Raw genomic sequence first — 18755 nt, 5'->3', positions numbered from 1 at the left:
AATATTTATGCTTGCTTACAACAGATGTACCTCAAGCATATAGAATTATGTACCCCATAATTTATATCAGATCTGTTTGTACCATTTGCAATTTTTAATAGCACAAACTGGTTTCTCTTAGTTAGATAAGTTTTTATTAGATAATGATTAATGCCTCTGATGCCTATGTTCCCAAACTGTTCTAGGAGTACTGTTATACTGACACAGTTGTATGGGTTTTCAAGATCAAGGATTATTTCTATAACATATTCCTTCTTTTCCATAGCAGATGATACCTCATCAATAAACTGTCCACCATCTACCACAGTTGATTTGTTTCCGATGAAGACATTCTGAGTCTCAATGATTAGTTTATGCTTTTTTTTAAATGTGACAATTTTACTGTATATGACCTTTTCTATGATCTTTGAGAAGACGGGAAAGACAGAAACTGGTTTGTAGTTTTCTATTTTCACTCAGACTCATTTCTTGCGAACTTGTGTCAGCAGCGCTATTTTCAACAGGTTAGGAAAATTTCCTGATGTTAAGATACTATTAATTGGAATGGAGAGGGGTCCAGACATGATGCCAATGCAGAATTTTAGGCTGTTCATATTTAGCCCAGCATACCACACAGCCTTAGAATTTCATGACGCCTTTGCTATGCTTTTTATTTCAATGGTGTTGTTGCAGTGAGGAACACACTGTGTATAGAAGCATTACCCTTAAACTTATATTTAAGGTTACTGAACACATCACTGATAGATTTACCAGCAGAAGAGAAATATTCATTAAAGTTATTTCAGTATTCTGTTGGCATTCTATTGTAGTACCAATGTGGTTTACTTCGAGGTCATTAATGAAATTACCCTTGATAACTCTTTGTTTTGCAGTATCCTGCTAATGAAACAAAGCCTGCTACCTGTTTTACGTACATGTGATCATTCCATTTAATATCCATACAAATTATTACTCCGACCAATTCCAGTTGTGACTCAATGATATTTTGGTCATAGGGCACTTTTTTTATCTGGCGGAGTGCACAGTTTTACATGCAAGTTTAATAAATGTTGGTGTGGTACCAAGTCAAATGCTTTTATAAGTCAAGAGGTACCGCATCCACCAGATTTTATTGGTCGATGGTTTCCAGGATATCACGTGAGGAAAAGTGGGTTGGGCTTTGCATGACAGTATTTTTAAATCCATGCTGGTTGGTATGGAGGAAATCATTCTGTTTGAAACACTTCATTTGACCTTATGTATCCTATGAGAGATTCATGTTGAACTATCCATGACAATTTGGGTCAGAAATATGACATTTTTCAGGTATACTACTACAATTATCCCAAAACAGCATTTCTCTATTGTAATAGCTTCAAAGAAACATGCCTTTTGCTTGCTGCAAGTTAAGTTATTTATTTAACTTTTATAAGATAAATAAAAAACAAAAGACATTTTTCTTTTATACTGCAATTTGTATACAGCTGCTACAAAAACTTGTTTCTATACTATGTTTTGTGACATCCAGCAGATATAAATTTTCCAGTAGTAGAGGGACTCTTATCATTCTGCAGTATTGTTACTTGATATATGTAGGAATTCTGCATGAATTGAATGCAGCATTTTCTAACAATCTGTTTTATGGATGTCATTGATATCGTACATTAGCAAAGGTTAATGGTAACTCATGACTCATCTTTAGGGATGTTCCTAGAATCTTTGAGAATCTTTGACCCTAAAAATGGACTCCTAACACTTCCATTGCTTGTCCACATACATGCACAGGTATTTGCTGAATGTAACAGCTTTACATATTTCTGATTTATAACCTTATTTTCAATGTAGACTCCACTATTACAAAACTACAGTCAAGATTTCACCACACCACATAACAGTGACCAGTGTATACCCACTGTTAACCTTATAGCTATTCAGGAAATCTATAGTGATTTGCATATTAGATGGGCAGAGAGATACTACTGATAATAAATCTCATTTTTAATTATTTCATAATGTTTTAGTCATACTGCGTTGACCACATCTTTGTGTGGCCGTTCCACTTGCACCAGTTATGTATTAAGTCCTGGAATTAGTCATTCAACATAATGCTTTTCTCTTGGCTAACCACAATATTGAGAGACGCGACATCTAAACAGGTACCTGACTTTTAGCAATGTCTGCAACATCATTCTCAATTTGTAAATGGCATTTTAGCATTATTTGTTAATGATAACAGCTATGCAAACTAAAATGTTAAAACAACAGACCAAAGGTGGATAACAAATGTCATCCAACATAAATTACTTGTTTCTTACTATGCCACTTCACTTGTGTCAGACACAGATTTTTTGTTTGCTGTCACAACTCAATCAGTAAAGCTACACACAAATGAACTTCATTGCAACTTATTGGAAATTACAAGCTTGCAACATACTTACATAATCTAAAATGATAGGCATATCTTTTGGCAGAAGTGGACTGTTTTCCTTATTGTCATTGTCAATAATGACAAGGTTGTTTCCTCCTTGTTGACCTGAGCTGTTTGGATCCATGTCTGAAATGAAAATTTTATACTTAAATTACAATGTTAGGAGTGAAAACATTTGTAAAAACTAGTAGTCCCCAGGATATTGGACAAAAAAAAAAAGATGTTGCTTCATATTAGAATGTAAGTGATTCAATAAGAGAATTATTTTATATAAACAGGGGTCCTATTTTCTCTCTTTCTGGGATTTTAAGGACGTTTCATGAGCAAGGACAGAGACAGATAATGTCCAGCTGGCTTAATCCATGTGATCAAAATTCTATTTCTTGGCCTAAGATATAAAACCAACTGTTTATCTAAACTTCTTTCAGACAAGTATAATGGTTGCAACACAAAATGATCAACACAATTTTAAGCTGTCCTTTCTTTTACCAGCCTACCTTACCATAATTTCATTGTTCCCATGCCACAAGAGCCAACAGTAAGCTTGAGAAGACATCTTTTAATTTTAATGTATTCAGTACTGAACACTGTGTGTTGTGCTCTATATACCATGCAGAGGAGCTCTTTATCCATAAATATTACAAAATTAAGAAATGTAACAATATCAGGAGAAAGAAAGTTGCTACTCACCATATAGCAGAGATTGTGAGTTGCAGAGAGACACAACAAAAAGACTCTCACAATTAAAACTTTTGGCCACTAAGGCCTTAGTCAACACTAGATATACACATGCGCGCGCGCGCACACACACACATACACACACACACACACACACACACACACACACACACACACACACACTCACGCAAATGCAACTCACATACAACTGCAGTCTCAGGCAGCTGAAACCACACTATGAGCAGCAGCACCAATGCATGATGGGAATGGCGACTGCATGGGACTAAGGAGGAGTCTGGGGCAGGGAGGGAGAGGGATAGTTTGGTAAGAGTGATGGACAGTGAAGTGCTGCAGGTCAGACAGAGGTGGGGAGGGGGGGCAGGAAATAGCAGAAAAGAAGAGAAATAAAAAGACTGGGTGTGGTGGTGGAATGCTAGCTGTGTAGTGCTGGAATGGGAACAGGGAAGGGGCTGGATGTGTGAAGACAGTGACTAACGTAGGTTGAGGCCAAGAGAATTACAGGAATGAAGGATGTATTGCAGGTAAGGTTCCCACCTGTGTAATTCAGAAAAGCTGTTGTTGGTGGGAAGGATCCATATGGCACAGGCTGTGAAGCAGTCATTGAAATGAAGGATATCATGTTTGGCAGTGTGTTCAGCAACAGGATGGTCCACTTGTTTCTCGGACACAGTTTGTTTGTGGTAATTCATGCAGACAGATAGCTTGTTGGTTGTCATACCTACATAGAATGCAGCACAGTGGTTGCAGATTACCTTGTAGACCACGTGACTGGTTTCACAGGTAGCCCTGCCTTTGAAGGGATAGGTGATGACAGTGATCGGACTGGAGTAGGTGGTGGCGGGTGGATGTATGGGGCAGGTCTTGCATCTAGATCTATTACATGAGTATGAGCCATGAGGTAAGGGATTGGGAGCAGTGGTTGTGTAAGGATGGACAAGTATATTGTGTAGGTTCGGTGGACAGCGGAAGACCGCTGTGGGAGGGGCAGGTTATACAACCCAACTCCCAATCCCTTACCTCATGGCTCACATCCCTGTGCTAGGCCTAGAGGCAAGACCTGTCTCATACAGTCTCCCACCACCATCTACTCCAGTCCGACCACTAGCATCACCTATCTCATCAAAGGCAGAGCTACCTGTGAAACCAGTCATGTGGTCTACAAGCTAAGCTGCAACCACTATGCTGCATTCTATGTAGGCATGACAGCCAACATCTGTCTGTCCACATGAATTACCACCAACAAACTGTGGCCAAGAAACAAGTGGACCACCCTATTGCTGAACACACTACCAAACATGATGCCCTTCATTTCAATGTGCCATATGAATCCTTCCCACCAACACCAGCTTTTCTGAAATGTGCAGGTAGGAACCTTCCCTGCAATACATCCTGCATTCCTGAAACCCTCCTGGCCTCAACCTTCATTATTCACTGTCCTCACCCATTCAGCTCCTTCCCTGTTCCCAATCCAGCACTACACAGCTGTCATTCCACCACCACAGTCTTTTATTTCTCTCCTGTTCTGCTAATTCTCCTCCCAACCCCCTCTCGCCAGCCCCCCGCTCCCTCCCCCCCCCCCCCCCCCCTCCATCAGACCTGCAGCATTTCACTGTCCACCACCCCCACCATACTAACCCTCCTCTCCCCATCCCAGCCTCCTCCTTACCCCCATCCAGTCGCCACTCCCATCATGCACTGGTGCTGCTGCTTCAGTCTTGTAGTGTGGTTTCAGTTGCCTGAGACTGCAGTCATGTGTGTTAGTTGTGTTTGCACAAGTGTGCATGTGTGTGTGTGTGTGTGTGTGTGTGTGTGTGTGCATCTAGTGTTGACGAAGGCCTTAGTGGCTGAAAGCTTTAATTGTGAGAGCCTTTTTGTTGTGCCTATCTGAGAGTCAGCATCTCCACTATAAGGTGAGTAGCAGCTTTCCTTCTCATAATATTGTTACAATCCATCCCAGACTTTCTACTGCTTAAATTTAACAAATGTGTAATCATTTCTTTCTACCTTCTTTGTTCTTCATTAGTTCACATAAATAATTTAATTTTGTTCTTCTTTCCCACTCATTAGAATGGCTCTGAGCACTATGGGACTTAACATCTGTGGTCATCAGTCCCCTAGAACTTAGAACTACTTAAACCTAATGAACCTAAGGACATCACACACATCCATGTCCGAGGCAGGATTCGAACCTGCAACCGTAGCGGTCACGCGGTTTCAAACTGAAGCGCCTAGAACCATACGGCCACACCGGCCGGCATTCATCAGACCTGATCCCCTAACTTGATAATGTTTTTAATAAAAGTCAACATTATGGGATGAATAATTGATAACTATCATGTATAGAACAAACAGTTTCATGAGATAACTATGGTATGAATGTGTAATATAAAGGATATTTGGAAATAATGTCTACTTTCATTCAACATGGAAAGTAGTGGAGGCAACAGAATAGTTACTACAGTGATTCGTGCATTAAGTGAGTGTGCTTACAGCTGCAATAGCAAGACAGACATGTTGCATTTCATTTGCTATAGTCATCATCATTATTTTGGACAGTTTCCAGCCTCTGGCTGGGTCTGTATGGAACATAAGCCTATCCATCGTCTTCTGTCTTGCCACCATCTCTCCGTCTTCACCTTGGTCCAGTCTTCTCCTTTCTTTTGGATGCATTCCTCTACTCCTTTCAGCCATCTATCTCTCGGTCTTCCTCTTGGTCTCTTTCCTTCCAGTTTCATTTAGTGTATCCTCCCGGGTATCCTCCTCTCCTCCATTCTCTTAACATGTCCATACCATCTCAGCCTTGGTTTCTCTATCTCCTCCTGTAATGGTTCCACCTTCATTAACTCTCTGATCATATCATTTCTTAACCTGTCTATCTTTGTCACTCCAATACTGTTTCTCAAGAATTTCATCTCACTAGCTTGTACTTTGCTTTTCTCTCTTCCTTTCATAACTCACATTTCTGATTCATATGTCAGAATCGGGACACAGTATGACTGGTATATAACCTTTTTACTGGTTTGAGGTACATCCTTGCTCCATATCAGGCTTCTGACACTCTTCTGAAATGCTTCTGCTTTTCTCACCCCCTCGTTTATTTCTCTGTCATTTTTTCCATCTTCCTGTATCAGGCTTCCTAGGTACTTGAAACTCTCTACTCTCCTCAACTGTGCCCCACCAACGGTTATTCTTCTTCTTTCTTGTTGTGCTAATCATCTCACTCTTACTTATACTAAATTTCATCCTATAATCTTGTACTGTTCATTCCCATATGTCCAACTGCTCTTGTACTTCCTCATCCTTATTCCCCCAAATCATCAAATCATCTGCAAACACCATAGCTTTCATATTCCTTTCACCAGTTACCTGTGCTACTGTACTCATTATATCATTCATCACTACAATGAAGAGTAATGGTGAAAGTGCACTTCCCTGCCTCAAGCCATTCTTCCATTCAATCCAAGCTGATCTCTCTCCTCCCACTTTCACACAGCTCACATTTCCATGGTACATTTCCCTTATCCTCCAAATAATTTGTTTTGCTACTCCTCTGTTATCCAGGGCTTTTCACGCTTTGCTTCTATGTACACTATCATACGCTTTTTCAATGTCCTGAAAGGTCATTAGTAGATCTATTCCATATTCATAGTGCTGTTCCTGCAGTTGTCTTTAGACCTACCGTAGACCTTCCTGTTCTGGAGCCATGTTGCTCTTCTCTCATTCTTCCTTCTAATTTTGCCTGAATTCGTGATTCCAAATTTTCTCAAAAATCTTTGCCCAATGACTCATTAATGTTATCTCCCAATAGTTCCTGCACTCTTTTCTATTTCCCTTCTTAAAGATCAGGACAATTATTCCCTTCTTCCAGTCTTCTGGGATCATCTTCTGTCTCCACACAATTTTCATTACTCGATATAGCCATTGTATCCCGACGTATCCAGCTGCTCTCACCATTTCTACACTTAGCCTCATCCAGACCTGGTGACTTCCCTCCCTTCATCTTGTCCAATGTCTCTTCCACTTCTCCCCATGTAAGGTCTTTTTCTATTTGCTGTTCCAACTCTTTTTTTTCTCCTCAGCTTGTTCCTCCTCATCCAGGTCTCCATTTGGGTTCAGTAGTTCTTCAAAATACTCCTTCCACATATTCTTGAGTTCCTCTTTATTCTCTACATCCTGTCCACTTTGTTTCACCATTCAAGCGTAATCTGTCATACCACTCTTCCTCTTACTTTTAATTATCCCATATAACACCTTTTTTGAACCTTCACTGTACTCCTCCATCATTCTGGTCCACTGTTCCATCCACTTTCTTCTTTCATCCTCCACCACTCTTTATGCTTCTTTCTTGCTTGCCAGATCCTCTTCTCTTGTCTTTACTATTCTCTTCTGGAAACATTTGCCTACAGTAGCCATTCAATCTAAGTGTTACAACTTAAAACCCATCAAATGTGAAATCTGATCTCCCAAAAACCTCAGCACTGTGGACTTTTACTCTGAGATTTGTGTTGTGTAATATGGAATGAATGTGGTTAATGGAGGTGGTAGGCATAAATGGTGTCATTTGTGTAAAACTGGGTTGATGCTACAGTCAGCAATAAACTGGTACAGAAAAGTGTTACAAAATTCCTGAATATTGGTGTTACATGATATTTTATGTGTTTTTAACCATTTTCCAAAAATCAAAATATCCACGCGTGTACTGCCGGTCTACAGTGTCCAACAAGCACAATATTTCGGCGATCATACATGTCGCCATCATCATGTGAACTGACGGACTGAGCTCCTGTGAACGTGCAGGCACGGAGATCCGTATGCTATGGCTGCTCAGAGGGAACTGGGTTCAGTCGTGGCAGCGGCTGATTTAAATACCCTTCGCCCGCGGCGCACTCACTCCGCCATCCGCGCCCCGCGCCACAGTCGCGCGGTGGAACAGATTGTGACGGAGTCTGAGATGACGTCGGTGTGGTGGCTCTGTCCGCCATGGTCATCACAACTATACGTTTGCTCGATTTACTCTTGATTAACCCAATCGCTGGTTCCCAAGCCTTGCTAAGATTATAGCCGCAGTCACGGTTTATGAGGTCATCATTGGTGCGAATTTCGATGGCCTCTCTAACAACGCTGACCCAGTATCTCGACGTCTGTACCAGAATCCTCATGTGTTCATACTCCATAACGTGATTTTCTGACAAACAATGTTCAGCGACCACTGACTTGCGTGGATACATCAGTCAAGTGTGCCTCTGGTGTTCACGGCATCGATCCTCGATGGTATGCATCGTCTAGCCAATATGTGACTTACCACATTGACACAGAATTTGGTACACGCCAGCCTTCCTCAAACCGAGTTCATCTTTGGCGCTCCCCACCAGTGCACGAGTTTTATTTGGAGGATGAAACACAGTTCCGACCCGGTCTTTCTTCAAAATGCAGGTGATTTTCCCCGAGAGTGCGCCTGTATATGGAATAAGTGCAGTGCCTACCTCCTCCCTCGTTATTTCATCCATCTTCACAGGTTCTGCTGTAGTGGTTGGGTGGAGAGCACATTGAATCTGCCACTCTGAGTACCCATTTTTTTCAAATACAGTTCTCAGATGTTCCAATTCCTGGGGTAGACTCTCTGCATCAGAGATAGTGCGCGCCCTATGTACTAGAGTTTTAAGTACCACATTCCTCTGTGAATGGTGGTGGCAGCTGTCTGCATGCAAATACAGATCAGTGTGCGTTGTCTTCCGATACACCCCATGACCTAGGGTGCCGTCAGCCCTTCTCTTGACCAAGACATCAAGGAAAGGTAATTTACCCTCCGTTTCAGTCTCCATAGTGAATTTGATGTTGGGGTGTATGGAGTTTAGATGTGTAAGGAAGTCAAGGAGTTTATCCATACCATGTGGCCAGATGACGAACGTGTCGCCCATGTAACGGAAAAAGCAAGTAGGTTTCCATTCGGATGACAACAGGGCTTCCTCCTCAAAGTTCTCCATGTACAAATTCGCTACCACCGGTGAGAGTGGGCTACCCATGGCGACTCCCTCCATCTATTCGTAGTATTCTCCATTAAAAAGAAAATACGTGGAAGTTAAGACATGCCTAAAAAGTTCAGTGGTCTTCTCATCAAACTTCTGACTAATCAATTCTAGTGACTCTCGCAGGGGTACCCTCGTGAACAGGGAAATGACGTCAAAACTCACCATGATATCTGACTCATCCAACCTGAAGCTATCAAGGCATTTAACAAAATCCACGGAATTACGGATGTGATGAGGGCATTTACCCACATAGGGACTTAATATTCCCTTCAGGTATTTGGCCAACAAATATGTAGGTGCCCTGATGTTGCTGACAATGGGGCGTAATGGTACCCCCTCTTTCGGGAGTCCATATAGTCTAGGGGGTACTGGACCTTGGGGTAACAATTTCTTAGCGTCACCCTCTGGTAAATCTGCATGTTAATGTGCCACAGCAATGCCTCTGTGACGTGGTTACCGTCGTTGCTGGTGGCGCAGTGTACCTGTGTATCACAGTTTGAAGGCAATTGATATTGACCTTCAAGGGCAGTATTCCAAACAGCAGGTTGCAGCTCGACTTCCGCCTGAATCAGGTGAGGAAATAGGTCGTGAAACTTGTCGTGTGTTGATGAAATCCAAGCTGATGAAGTCAAATATCACCAGTAAATAGAGGGTAGCCATTCACGATCTGAGGGAGCACTCTGAAATTGTTGTCTTACTGGCTGACAAAGGCAATGCTACAGTTGTTGTCTCCCATAAGGACTACACTGATAAGATGCAGAGCCTGCTAAATGACGATTCCTACCGGAAGATCAGCGTTGACCCTACAAGGAAGGTGGAGAACAAGACGAGGTCACTTCTCAAGGACGCAGATTTACTGGAGGGTGACGCTAAGAAATTGTTGGGACTGCAACTGCTGTGTTCGGATGCAGGCTGAGTTGGCATCCCTTCACTCCCAGCTTCAGGCAGTGTTGGCTTCGGTCACACAGCTTTAGGCTGTTGCCAATGGGCATCACTGTGGGGGTCCAGATGGGGGTTTGTCGGGGACGGCCAGCTCATCCCATGCATCCCCCGATCGGACTACGACTGTGGCTGCCCGGGATTCTGCCCACATTGAGGCTGATCCCTCACCTGTGGTAGAGTGGGAGATCATCTTGGAGGTGTGGCAGGGGGCGAAAGACATTCCGGAGGGCTGAACGGAAGGCCTCTCCAGTTTATCTGACGAACCGGTTTCAGGCTCTGTCTCAGGCTGATACTGATCTTCGACCGGACATGGCTGCTTGTCCTGTTCCAGAGGTTGCCCCTCAGTCTGCTAGATCTGGGCGGTCACAGAGGGTGGACTTACTGGTAGTTGGGAGCTCCAACATCAGGCGCGTAATGGGGCCCCTTAGGGATATGGTAGCAAGAGAGGGGAAGAAAACCAATGTGCACTCCGTATGCATACCGGGGGGAGTCGTTCCAGATGTGGAAAGGGTCCTTCCGGATGCCATGAAGGGTACAGGATGCACCCATCTGCAGGTGGTCGCTCATGTCGGCACCAATGATGTGTGTCGCTATGGATCGAAGGAAATCCTCTCTGGCTTCCGGTGGCTATCTGATTTGGTGAAGACTGCCAGTCTCACTAGCTCACCATCTGCAGCATCGTCAACAGGACTGGACTGACTGCGGACCTTTGGTACAGAGCCGAGTGGAGGGTCTGAATCAGAGGCTGAGACAGTTCTGCGACCGTGTGGGCTGCAGATTCCTCGACTTGCGCCATAGGGTGTTGGGGTTTCAGGTTCCGCTGGATGGGTCAGGAGTCCACTACACGCAGCAAGCGGCTACATGGGTAGCAGGGGTTGTGTGGCGTGGACTGGTTGGTTTTTTAGGTTAAATGGCCTCGGGCAAGTACAGGAAGGGCAGCAGCCTCAAAGGGTGCGGGGCAAAGTCAGGACATGCGGGGGCCAAGCAGCAATCAGTATTGTAATTGTAAACTGTCGAAGCTACATTGGTAAAGTACTGGAACTTCAAGCGCTGATAGAAAGCACCGAAGCTGAAATCGTTATAGGTACAGAAAGCTGGCTGAAGCCAGAGATAAATTCTGCCGAAATTTTTACAAAGGCACAGATGGTGTTTAGAAAGGATAGTTTGCATGCAACCGGTGGTGGCGTGTTTGTCGCTGTTAGTAGTAGTTTATCCTGTAGTGAAGTAGAAGTGGATAGTTCCTGTGAATTATTATGGGTGGAGGTTACACTCAACAACCGAGCTAGGTTAATAGTTGGCTCCTTTTACCGACCTCCCGACTCAGGAGCATTAGTGGCAGAACAACTGAGAGAAAATTTGGAATATATTTCACATAAATTTTCTCAGCATGTTATAGTCTTAGGTGGAGATTTCAATTTACCAGATATAGACTGGGACACTCAGATGTTTAGGATGGGTGGTAGGGACAGAGCATCAATTGACATTATACTGAGTGCACTATCCGAAAATTACCTCGAGCAATTAAACAGAGAACCGACTCGTGGAGATAACATCTTGGACCTACTGATAACAAACAGACCCGAACTTTCTGACTCTGTAATTGCAGAACAGGGAATCAGTGATCATAAGGCCATTGCAGCATCCCTGAATATGGAAGTTAATAGGAATATAAAATAAGGGAGGAAGGTTTATCTGTTTAGCAAGAGTAATGGAAGGCAGATTTCAGACTACCTATCAGATCAAAATGAAAATTTCTGTTCCGACACTGACAATGTTGAGTGTTCATGGAAAAAGTTCAAGGCAATCATAAAGTGTGTTTTAGACAGGTGCATGCCGAGTAAAACTGTGAGGGACAGGAAAAACCCACTGTGGTTTAACAACAAAGTTAGGAAACTACTGAGAAAGCAAAGAGAGCTTCACTCCAAGTGTAAATGCAGCCAAAACCTCTCAGACAAACAGAAGCTAAATGATGTGAAAGTTAGCGTAAGGAGGGCTATGCGTGAAGTGTTCAGTGAATTCGAAAGTAAAATTCTATGTACCGACTTGACAGAAAATCCTAGGAAGTTCTCGTCTTACATTAAATCAGTAAGTGGCTCGAAACACCATATCCAGACCCTCTGGGGTGATGATGGCATTGAAACAGAGGATGACACGCGTAAAGCTGAAATACTAAACACCTTTTTCCAAAGCTGTTTCACAGAGGAAGACTGCACTGCAGTTTCTTCTCTAAATCCTCGCACAAACGAAAAAATGGCTGACATCGAAATAAGTGTCCAAGGAATAGAAAAGCAACTGGAATCACTCAACAGAGGAGAGTCCACTGGACCTGATGGGATACCAATTCGATTCTACACAGAGTACGCGAAAGAACTTGCCCCCCTCCTAACAGCCGTGTACCGCAAGTCTCTAGAGGAACGGAAGGTTCCAAATGGTTGGAAAAGAGCACAGGTAGTCCCAGTCTTCAAGAAGGGTCGTCGAGCAGATGCCAAAACTATAGACCTATATCTCTGATGTCGATCTGTTGTAGAATTATAGAACATGTTTTTTGCTCGCGTATCATGTCGTTTTTGGAAACCCAGAATCTACTCTGTAGGAATCAACATGGATTCCAGAAACAGCGATCGTGTGAGACCCAACTTGCTTTATTTGTTCATGAGACCCAGAAAATATTAGATACAGGCTCCCAGGTAGATGCCATTTTCCTTTACTTCCGGAAGGCATTCGATACAGTTCCGCACTGTTGCCTGATAAATAAAGGAAGAGCCTACAGAACATCAGACCAGCTGTGTGGCTGGATTGAAGAGTTTTTAGTAAACAGAACACAGCATGTTGTTATCAATGGAGAGATGTCTACAGACGTTAAAGTAACCTCTGGCGTGCCACAGGGGAGTGTTATGAGACCATTGCTTTTCACAATATATATAAATGACCTAGTAGATAGTGTCAGAGGTTCCATGCAGCTTTTCGCGGATGATGCTGTAGAATACAGAGAAGTTGCAGCATTAGAAAATTGTAACGAAATGCAGGAAGATCTGCAGCAGATAGGCACTTGGTGCAGGGAGTGGCAACTGACCCTTAACATAGACAAATGTAATGTATTGCGAATACATAGAAAGAAGGATCCTTTATTGTATGATTATATGATAGCAGAACAAACACTGGTAGGAGTTACTTCTGTAAAATATCTGGGAGTATGCGTGTGGAACGATTTGAAGTGGAATGATCATATAAAATTAATTGTTGGTAAGGTGGGTACCAGGTTGAGATTCATCGGGAGAGTCCTTAGAAAATGTAGTCCATCAACAAAGGAGGTGGCTTACAAAACACTCGTTCAACCTATACTTGAGTATTGCTCATCAGTGTGGGATCAGTACCAGATCGGGTTGATGGAGGACATTGAGAAGATCCATAGAAGGGTTATTCGGTAACCATGATAGCGTTACAGAGATGTTTAGCAAACTCAAGTGGCAGACTCTACAAGAGAGGCAATCTGCATCGCGATGTAGCTTGCTCGCCAGGTTTCGAGAGGGTGCATTTCTGGATGAGGTATCGAATATATTGCTTCCCCCTACTTATACCTCCCGAGGAGATCACGAATGTAAAATTAGAAAGATTCAAGCGCATGGAGGCTTTCCGACAGTCGTTCTTCCCGCGAACCATACGCGACTGGAACAGAAAAGGGAGGTAATGACAGAGGCACGTAAAGTGCCCTCTGCCACACACTATTGGGTGGCTTGTGGAGTATAAATGTAGATGTAGGTGTACCCCAAGGTCCGGTACCACCTAGACTATATGGACTCCCGAAGGTTCACAAAGAGGGGGTACCATTACGCCCCATTGTCAGCAACATCAGGGCACCTACATATTTGTTGGCCAAATACCTGACGGGAATATTGAGTCCCTATGTGGGTAAATGCCCTCATCACATCCATAATTCTGTGGATTTTGTTAAACGCCTTGATAGCTTCAGGTTGGATGAGTCAGATATCATGGTGAGTTTTGGCGTCGTTTCCCTGTTCACGAGGGTACCCCTGCGAGAGTCACTAGAATTGATTAGTCAGAAGTTTGACGAGAAGACCACTGAACTTTTTAGGCATGTCTTGACTTCCACATATTTTCTTTTTAATGGAGAATACTACGAATAGATGGAGGGAGTCGCCATGGGTAGCTCACTCTCACCGGTGGTAGCGAATTTGTACATGGAGAACTTTGAGGAGTAAGCCCTGTTGTCATCCGAATGGAAACCTACTTGCTTTTTCCGTTACATGGACGACACGTTCGTCATCTGGCCACATGGTATGGATAAACTCCTTGACTTCATTACACATCTAAACTCCATACACCCCAACATCAAATTCACTATGGAGACTGAAACGGAGGGTAAATTACCTTTCCTTGACATCTTGGTCAAAAGAAGGGCTTACGGCACCCTAGGTCATGGGGTGTATCAGAAGACAATGCACACTGATCTGTATTTGCACGCAGACAGCTGCCACCACTGTTCACAGAGGAATAGGGTACTTAAAACTCTAGTACATAGGGCGCGCACTATCTCTGATGCAGAGAGTCTACCACAGGAATTGGAACATCTGAGAACTGTATTTTGAAAAAATGGGTACTCAGAGTGGCAGATTCAACGTGCTCTCTGCCCAACCACTACAGCAGAACCTGTGGAGATGGATGAAATCATGAGGGAGGAGGTAGGCACTGCGCTTATTCCATATACAGGCGCATTCTCGGGGACAATCGCCTGCATTTTGAAGAAAGACCGGGTCGGAACTGTGTTTCGTCCTCCAAATAAAACTCGTGCACTGGTGGGGAGCGCCAAAGATGACCTCGGTTTGAGGAAGGCTGGCGTGTACCAAATTCCGTGTCAATGTGGCAAGTCACATATTGGCTAGACGATGCGTACCGTCGAGGATCGATGCCGTGAACACCAGAGGCACACTCTGTGTTGTCTATTTTGGAAGAAGGCCTTTTGGACAAAAGCCTACATGTTTAGTAATTCTTTTGTTGTGCCTGTCTCTGATTCAACATCCCCTCTATACAGGGTGTTACAAAAAGGTACGGCCAAACTTTCTGGAAGCATTTCTCACACACAAATGAAGAAAAGATGTTATGTGGACATGTGTCTGGAAACGCTTAATTTCCATGTTAGAGCAAATTTAAGTTCGTCAATACATACTGTACTTCCTCAATACACCGCCAGTTGGCCCAATTGGAGGAAGGTAATGTTGACTTCAGTGCTTGTGTTGACAGGCGACTCATTGCTCTACAGTACTAGCATCAAGCACATCAGTACATAGCATCAACAGGTTAGTGTTCATCACGAACGTGGTTTTGCAGTCAGTGCAATATTTACAAATGCAGAGTTGGCAGATGCCCATTTGATGTATGGATTAGCACAGGGCAATAGCTGTGGTGTGGTACATTTGTATCGAGACAGATTTCCAGAACGAAGGTGTCCCGACAGGAAGATGTTCGAAGCAATTGATCGGTGTCTTAGGGAACACGGAACATTCCAGGCTATGACTCGTGACTGGAGAAGACCTAGAACAATGAGGACACCTGCAATGGATGAGGCAATTCTTCATGCAGTTGACAATAAACCTAATGTCAGTGTCAGAGAAGTTGCTGCTATACAAGGTAACGTTGACCACATCACTGTATGGAGAGTGCTACGGGAGAACCAGTTGTTTCCGTACCATGTACAGCATGTGCAGGCACTATCAGCAGCTGATTGTCCTCCACGGGTACACTTCTGCGAATGGTTCATCCAACAATGTGTCAATCCTCATTTCAGTGCAAATGTTCTCTTTACAGATGAGGCTTCATTCCAACGTGATCAAACTGTAAATTTTCACAATCAACATGTGTGGGCTGACGAGAATTCGCAACCAAATTGTGCAATCACGTCATCAACACAGATTTTCTGTGAATGTTTGGGCAGGCATTGTTGGTGATGTCTTGATTGGGTCCCATGTTCTTCCACCTATGCTCAATGGAGCACGTTATCATGATTTCATACGGGATACTCCACCTGTGCTGCTAGAACATGTGCATCTACAAGTAAGACACAACATGTGGTTCATGCACGATGGAGCTCCAGCACATTTCAGTTGAAGTGTTTGTATGCTTCTCAACAACAGATTTGGTGACCGATGGATTGGTAGAGGCGGACCAATTCCATGGCCTCCACGCTCTCCTGACCTCAACCCTCTCGACTTTCATTTATGGGGGCATTTGAAAGCTCTTGTCTACGCGACCCCGGTACCAAATGTAGAGACTCTTCGTGCTCGTATTGTGGATGGCTGTGATACAATATGCCATTCTCCAGGGCTGCATCAGCGCATCAGGGATTCCATGCGACGGAGGGTGGATGCATGTATCCTCGCTAACGGAGGACATTTTGAACATTTCCTGTAACAAAGTGTTTGAAGTCATGCTGGTATGTTCTGTTGCTGTGTGTTTCCATTCCATGATTAATGTGGTTTGAAGAGAAGTCATAAAATGAGCTATAACATGGAAAGTAAGTGTTTCTGGACACATGTCCACATAACATATTTTCTTTCTTTGTGTGTGAGGAATGTTTCCTGAAAGTTTGGCCGTACCTTTTCGTAACACCCTGTATAGTGAGTAGCAATCTACCAATATCAAAACTCTGTCATTATTTCATCCTGGATTTTATATCATAAACTTAGCAGGACAACAGCCTGCTCTACATGTGGCTATTACCAAAAATTATTTGCAGCTCTGTAGTAGCAATTTATGAATAACAAACAGATACTTAAAAACTGGCAGTTCTTTTGATGCATCAAAGATTAGAATAATGAGTCATGGTTTATTCATTAATATTCACAAGACATTATATCCTGTTCCTAGGTAAGTCTAAGCCTGCAAATCTAACCAGACACAGATGAATATCATCAAAGATACTGACACTGCAGCATAACAGTCCAGGTCAATTCACAGCCAGTGAAGCTAAGAACATGTTTGTACATTTGAAATATTTCTCAAAGACATAAACCCCAACATTTATCAATTGTACATTCCACCAAAATAAGCACTAAATAATAAGTATGAGTAGATGAAAAAGAGAATCTGGATGAGTCAATGGATATCTGGTGAATATCCTGTTTGGAAAAATTTTCAAGCCCTCAAACATTGAAGAAGTACCATATATTGTAATAATGTTTGTTTACAGTGAAAATGTATTAAATATACAAGCTGGTTGAGTCAAAATAAAAAATGCTTTTACTTGCTGTAAGTTATAGCACCTGCAGAAAATGCTGGCATGCCAAATGAACTCTGTATCAAGTAAATTATCATTTGAGAACTTTGCATAATTTTATCAATAATTTGCTGCTTATTTGCATTTTTTCTATCATGCTTCAGATGTTTTTTTTCTAAGTAAAGCTTACTAAATAATGAGATGAGTGATTAACTATGTTTAGGAAACATTAAACAATTATGGGCATAAACAAGGAGATGAACGTTATAAATCAACTTCTGAATTGATACAATCAGCAGAATGGCAAATTAGGTTGTCATCAGCAATTGACAACAGTTTGTGAATAATAGTGACAATGAAAAATGTATTAGTACAGTACCAGTATTTAATGACTCTCACTGATTTGTAAAGAAGTGACATACACAGCTGTAAACCTACTTCATAATATATCATTGGAAACAGTGCATAACTGTTACACAAACAAAGTACTGGGTGATTATAATTAAAGCTAAACTTGCAAAACACTGTAGAAATAGCACCACTGTTCAGAACTACATCAAATTGCAATGGAATATTATTGAAGAATGGGGAAAACGTAGGGCAGAAGAAAAAAAATAGTGTGAAAATTGATGAATAGATGGTGCTGTATGTGTCAGAATACGTAAATGAAAACATCTGTCACATGCACAACCCACTGAAGTTGGTATAAACAAACCGGGTACATGGCTTTTCCCCTTTTCACGTCTGCAACATTCTGTCTCAAAGCAGGATTGCGCTCTGCTTCTAAATCTGTATAACAAGAATGATAACTGTGCACGCATCACTCTGCAGAAGTTCCAAACATTGAAGGGTTTGAAAAAAGGTGTTGGTCCAGTGACTGCCGTAGGTCTGGAGAAAATGATTCAGAAATTCAAAAAGGCGTGTTCTTTTGGTGTGTAACCTGGTAGAAGGAGGAAACAAATTGATTCGACTTCAGTGGAAGCAATGGCCACAGCAGTGCAGGAGGAGACAAGTGGTGGTGTGCAAACATGTAGTGCGTGGAGAATCGCCTGAACACTGGACATACCTGTGAGCACCATGCATAAAATCCTATGAAACATCCTTCTTTGCTATCCATTCAAAATTACCCATGCGCATGAGTTGCTTCCAGCTGACTTCCAGCAAGAGAGACCTTTTCTTTAGAATTTCTTGCTCACATGGAAGTGGACCACGACTGACCAAGGAAGATTTTGTGGACAGATGAAGCCCACTCCCATCTGACAGGGTATGTCAATACACAGAATTGTCGAATATGGGCAATGGAAAATTCACATGCAAATCAATCAGTATCACTTCATCCTGAAAAGATCACTATGTGGTGCAGGTTTATGGCATCATTTATCATAGGGCCATATTTTTTTTAAAGATACAGGTGCTTCCTTCCATGTTACCTGTACCGCCACTACTA

General features: G+C 42.7%; 1 protein-coding gene across 1 annotated transcript in view; it reads right to left on the bottom strand.

The window, feature by feature from the left end:
- The window catches only part of LOC126419675 (otoferlin-like), a 468560-nt gene that overhangs the window by 123027 nt on the left and 326778 nt on the right, over positions 1-18755 (bottom strand). The window contains exon 24 of the mRNA XM_050086891.1: positions 2418-2533. Within this exon, the coding sequence (XP_049942848.1) occupies positions 2418-2533 (116 nt within the window). The remainder of the gene's footprint in view (positions 1-2417; positions 2534-18755) is intronic.

Source organism: Schistocerca serialis, chromosome 1, assembly GCF_023864345.2.
Source record: "Schistocerca serialis cubense isolate TAMUIC-IGC-003099 chromosome 1, iqSchSeri2.2, whole genome shotgun sequence".
In the NCBI taxonomy this organism is placed as follows: domain Eukaryota; kingdom Metazoa; phylum Arthropoda; class Insecta; order Orthoptera; family Acrididae; genus Schistocerca; species Schistocerca serialis.
The sequence above is the reverse complement of the archived record's forward strand: the minus strand, read 5'-3'. Positions and strand labels throughout refer to the sequence as shown.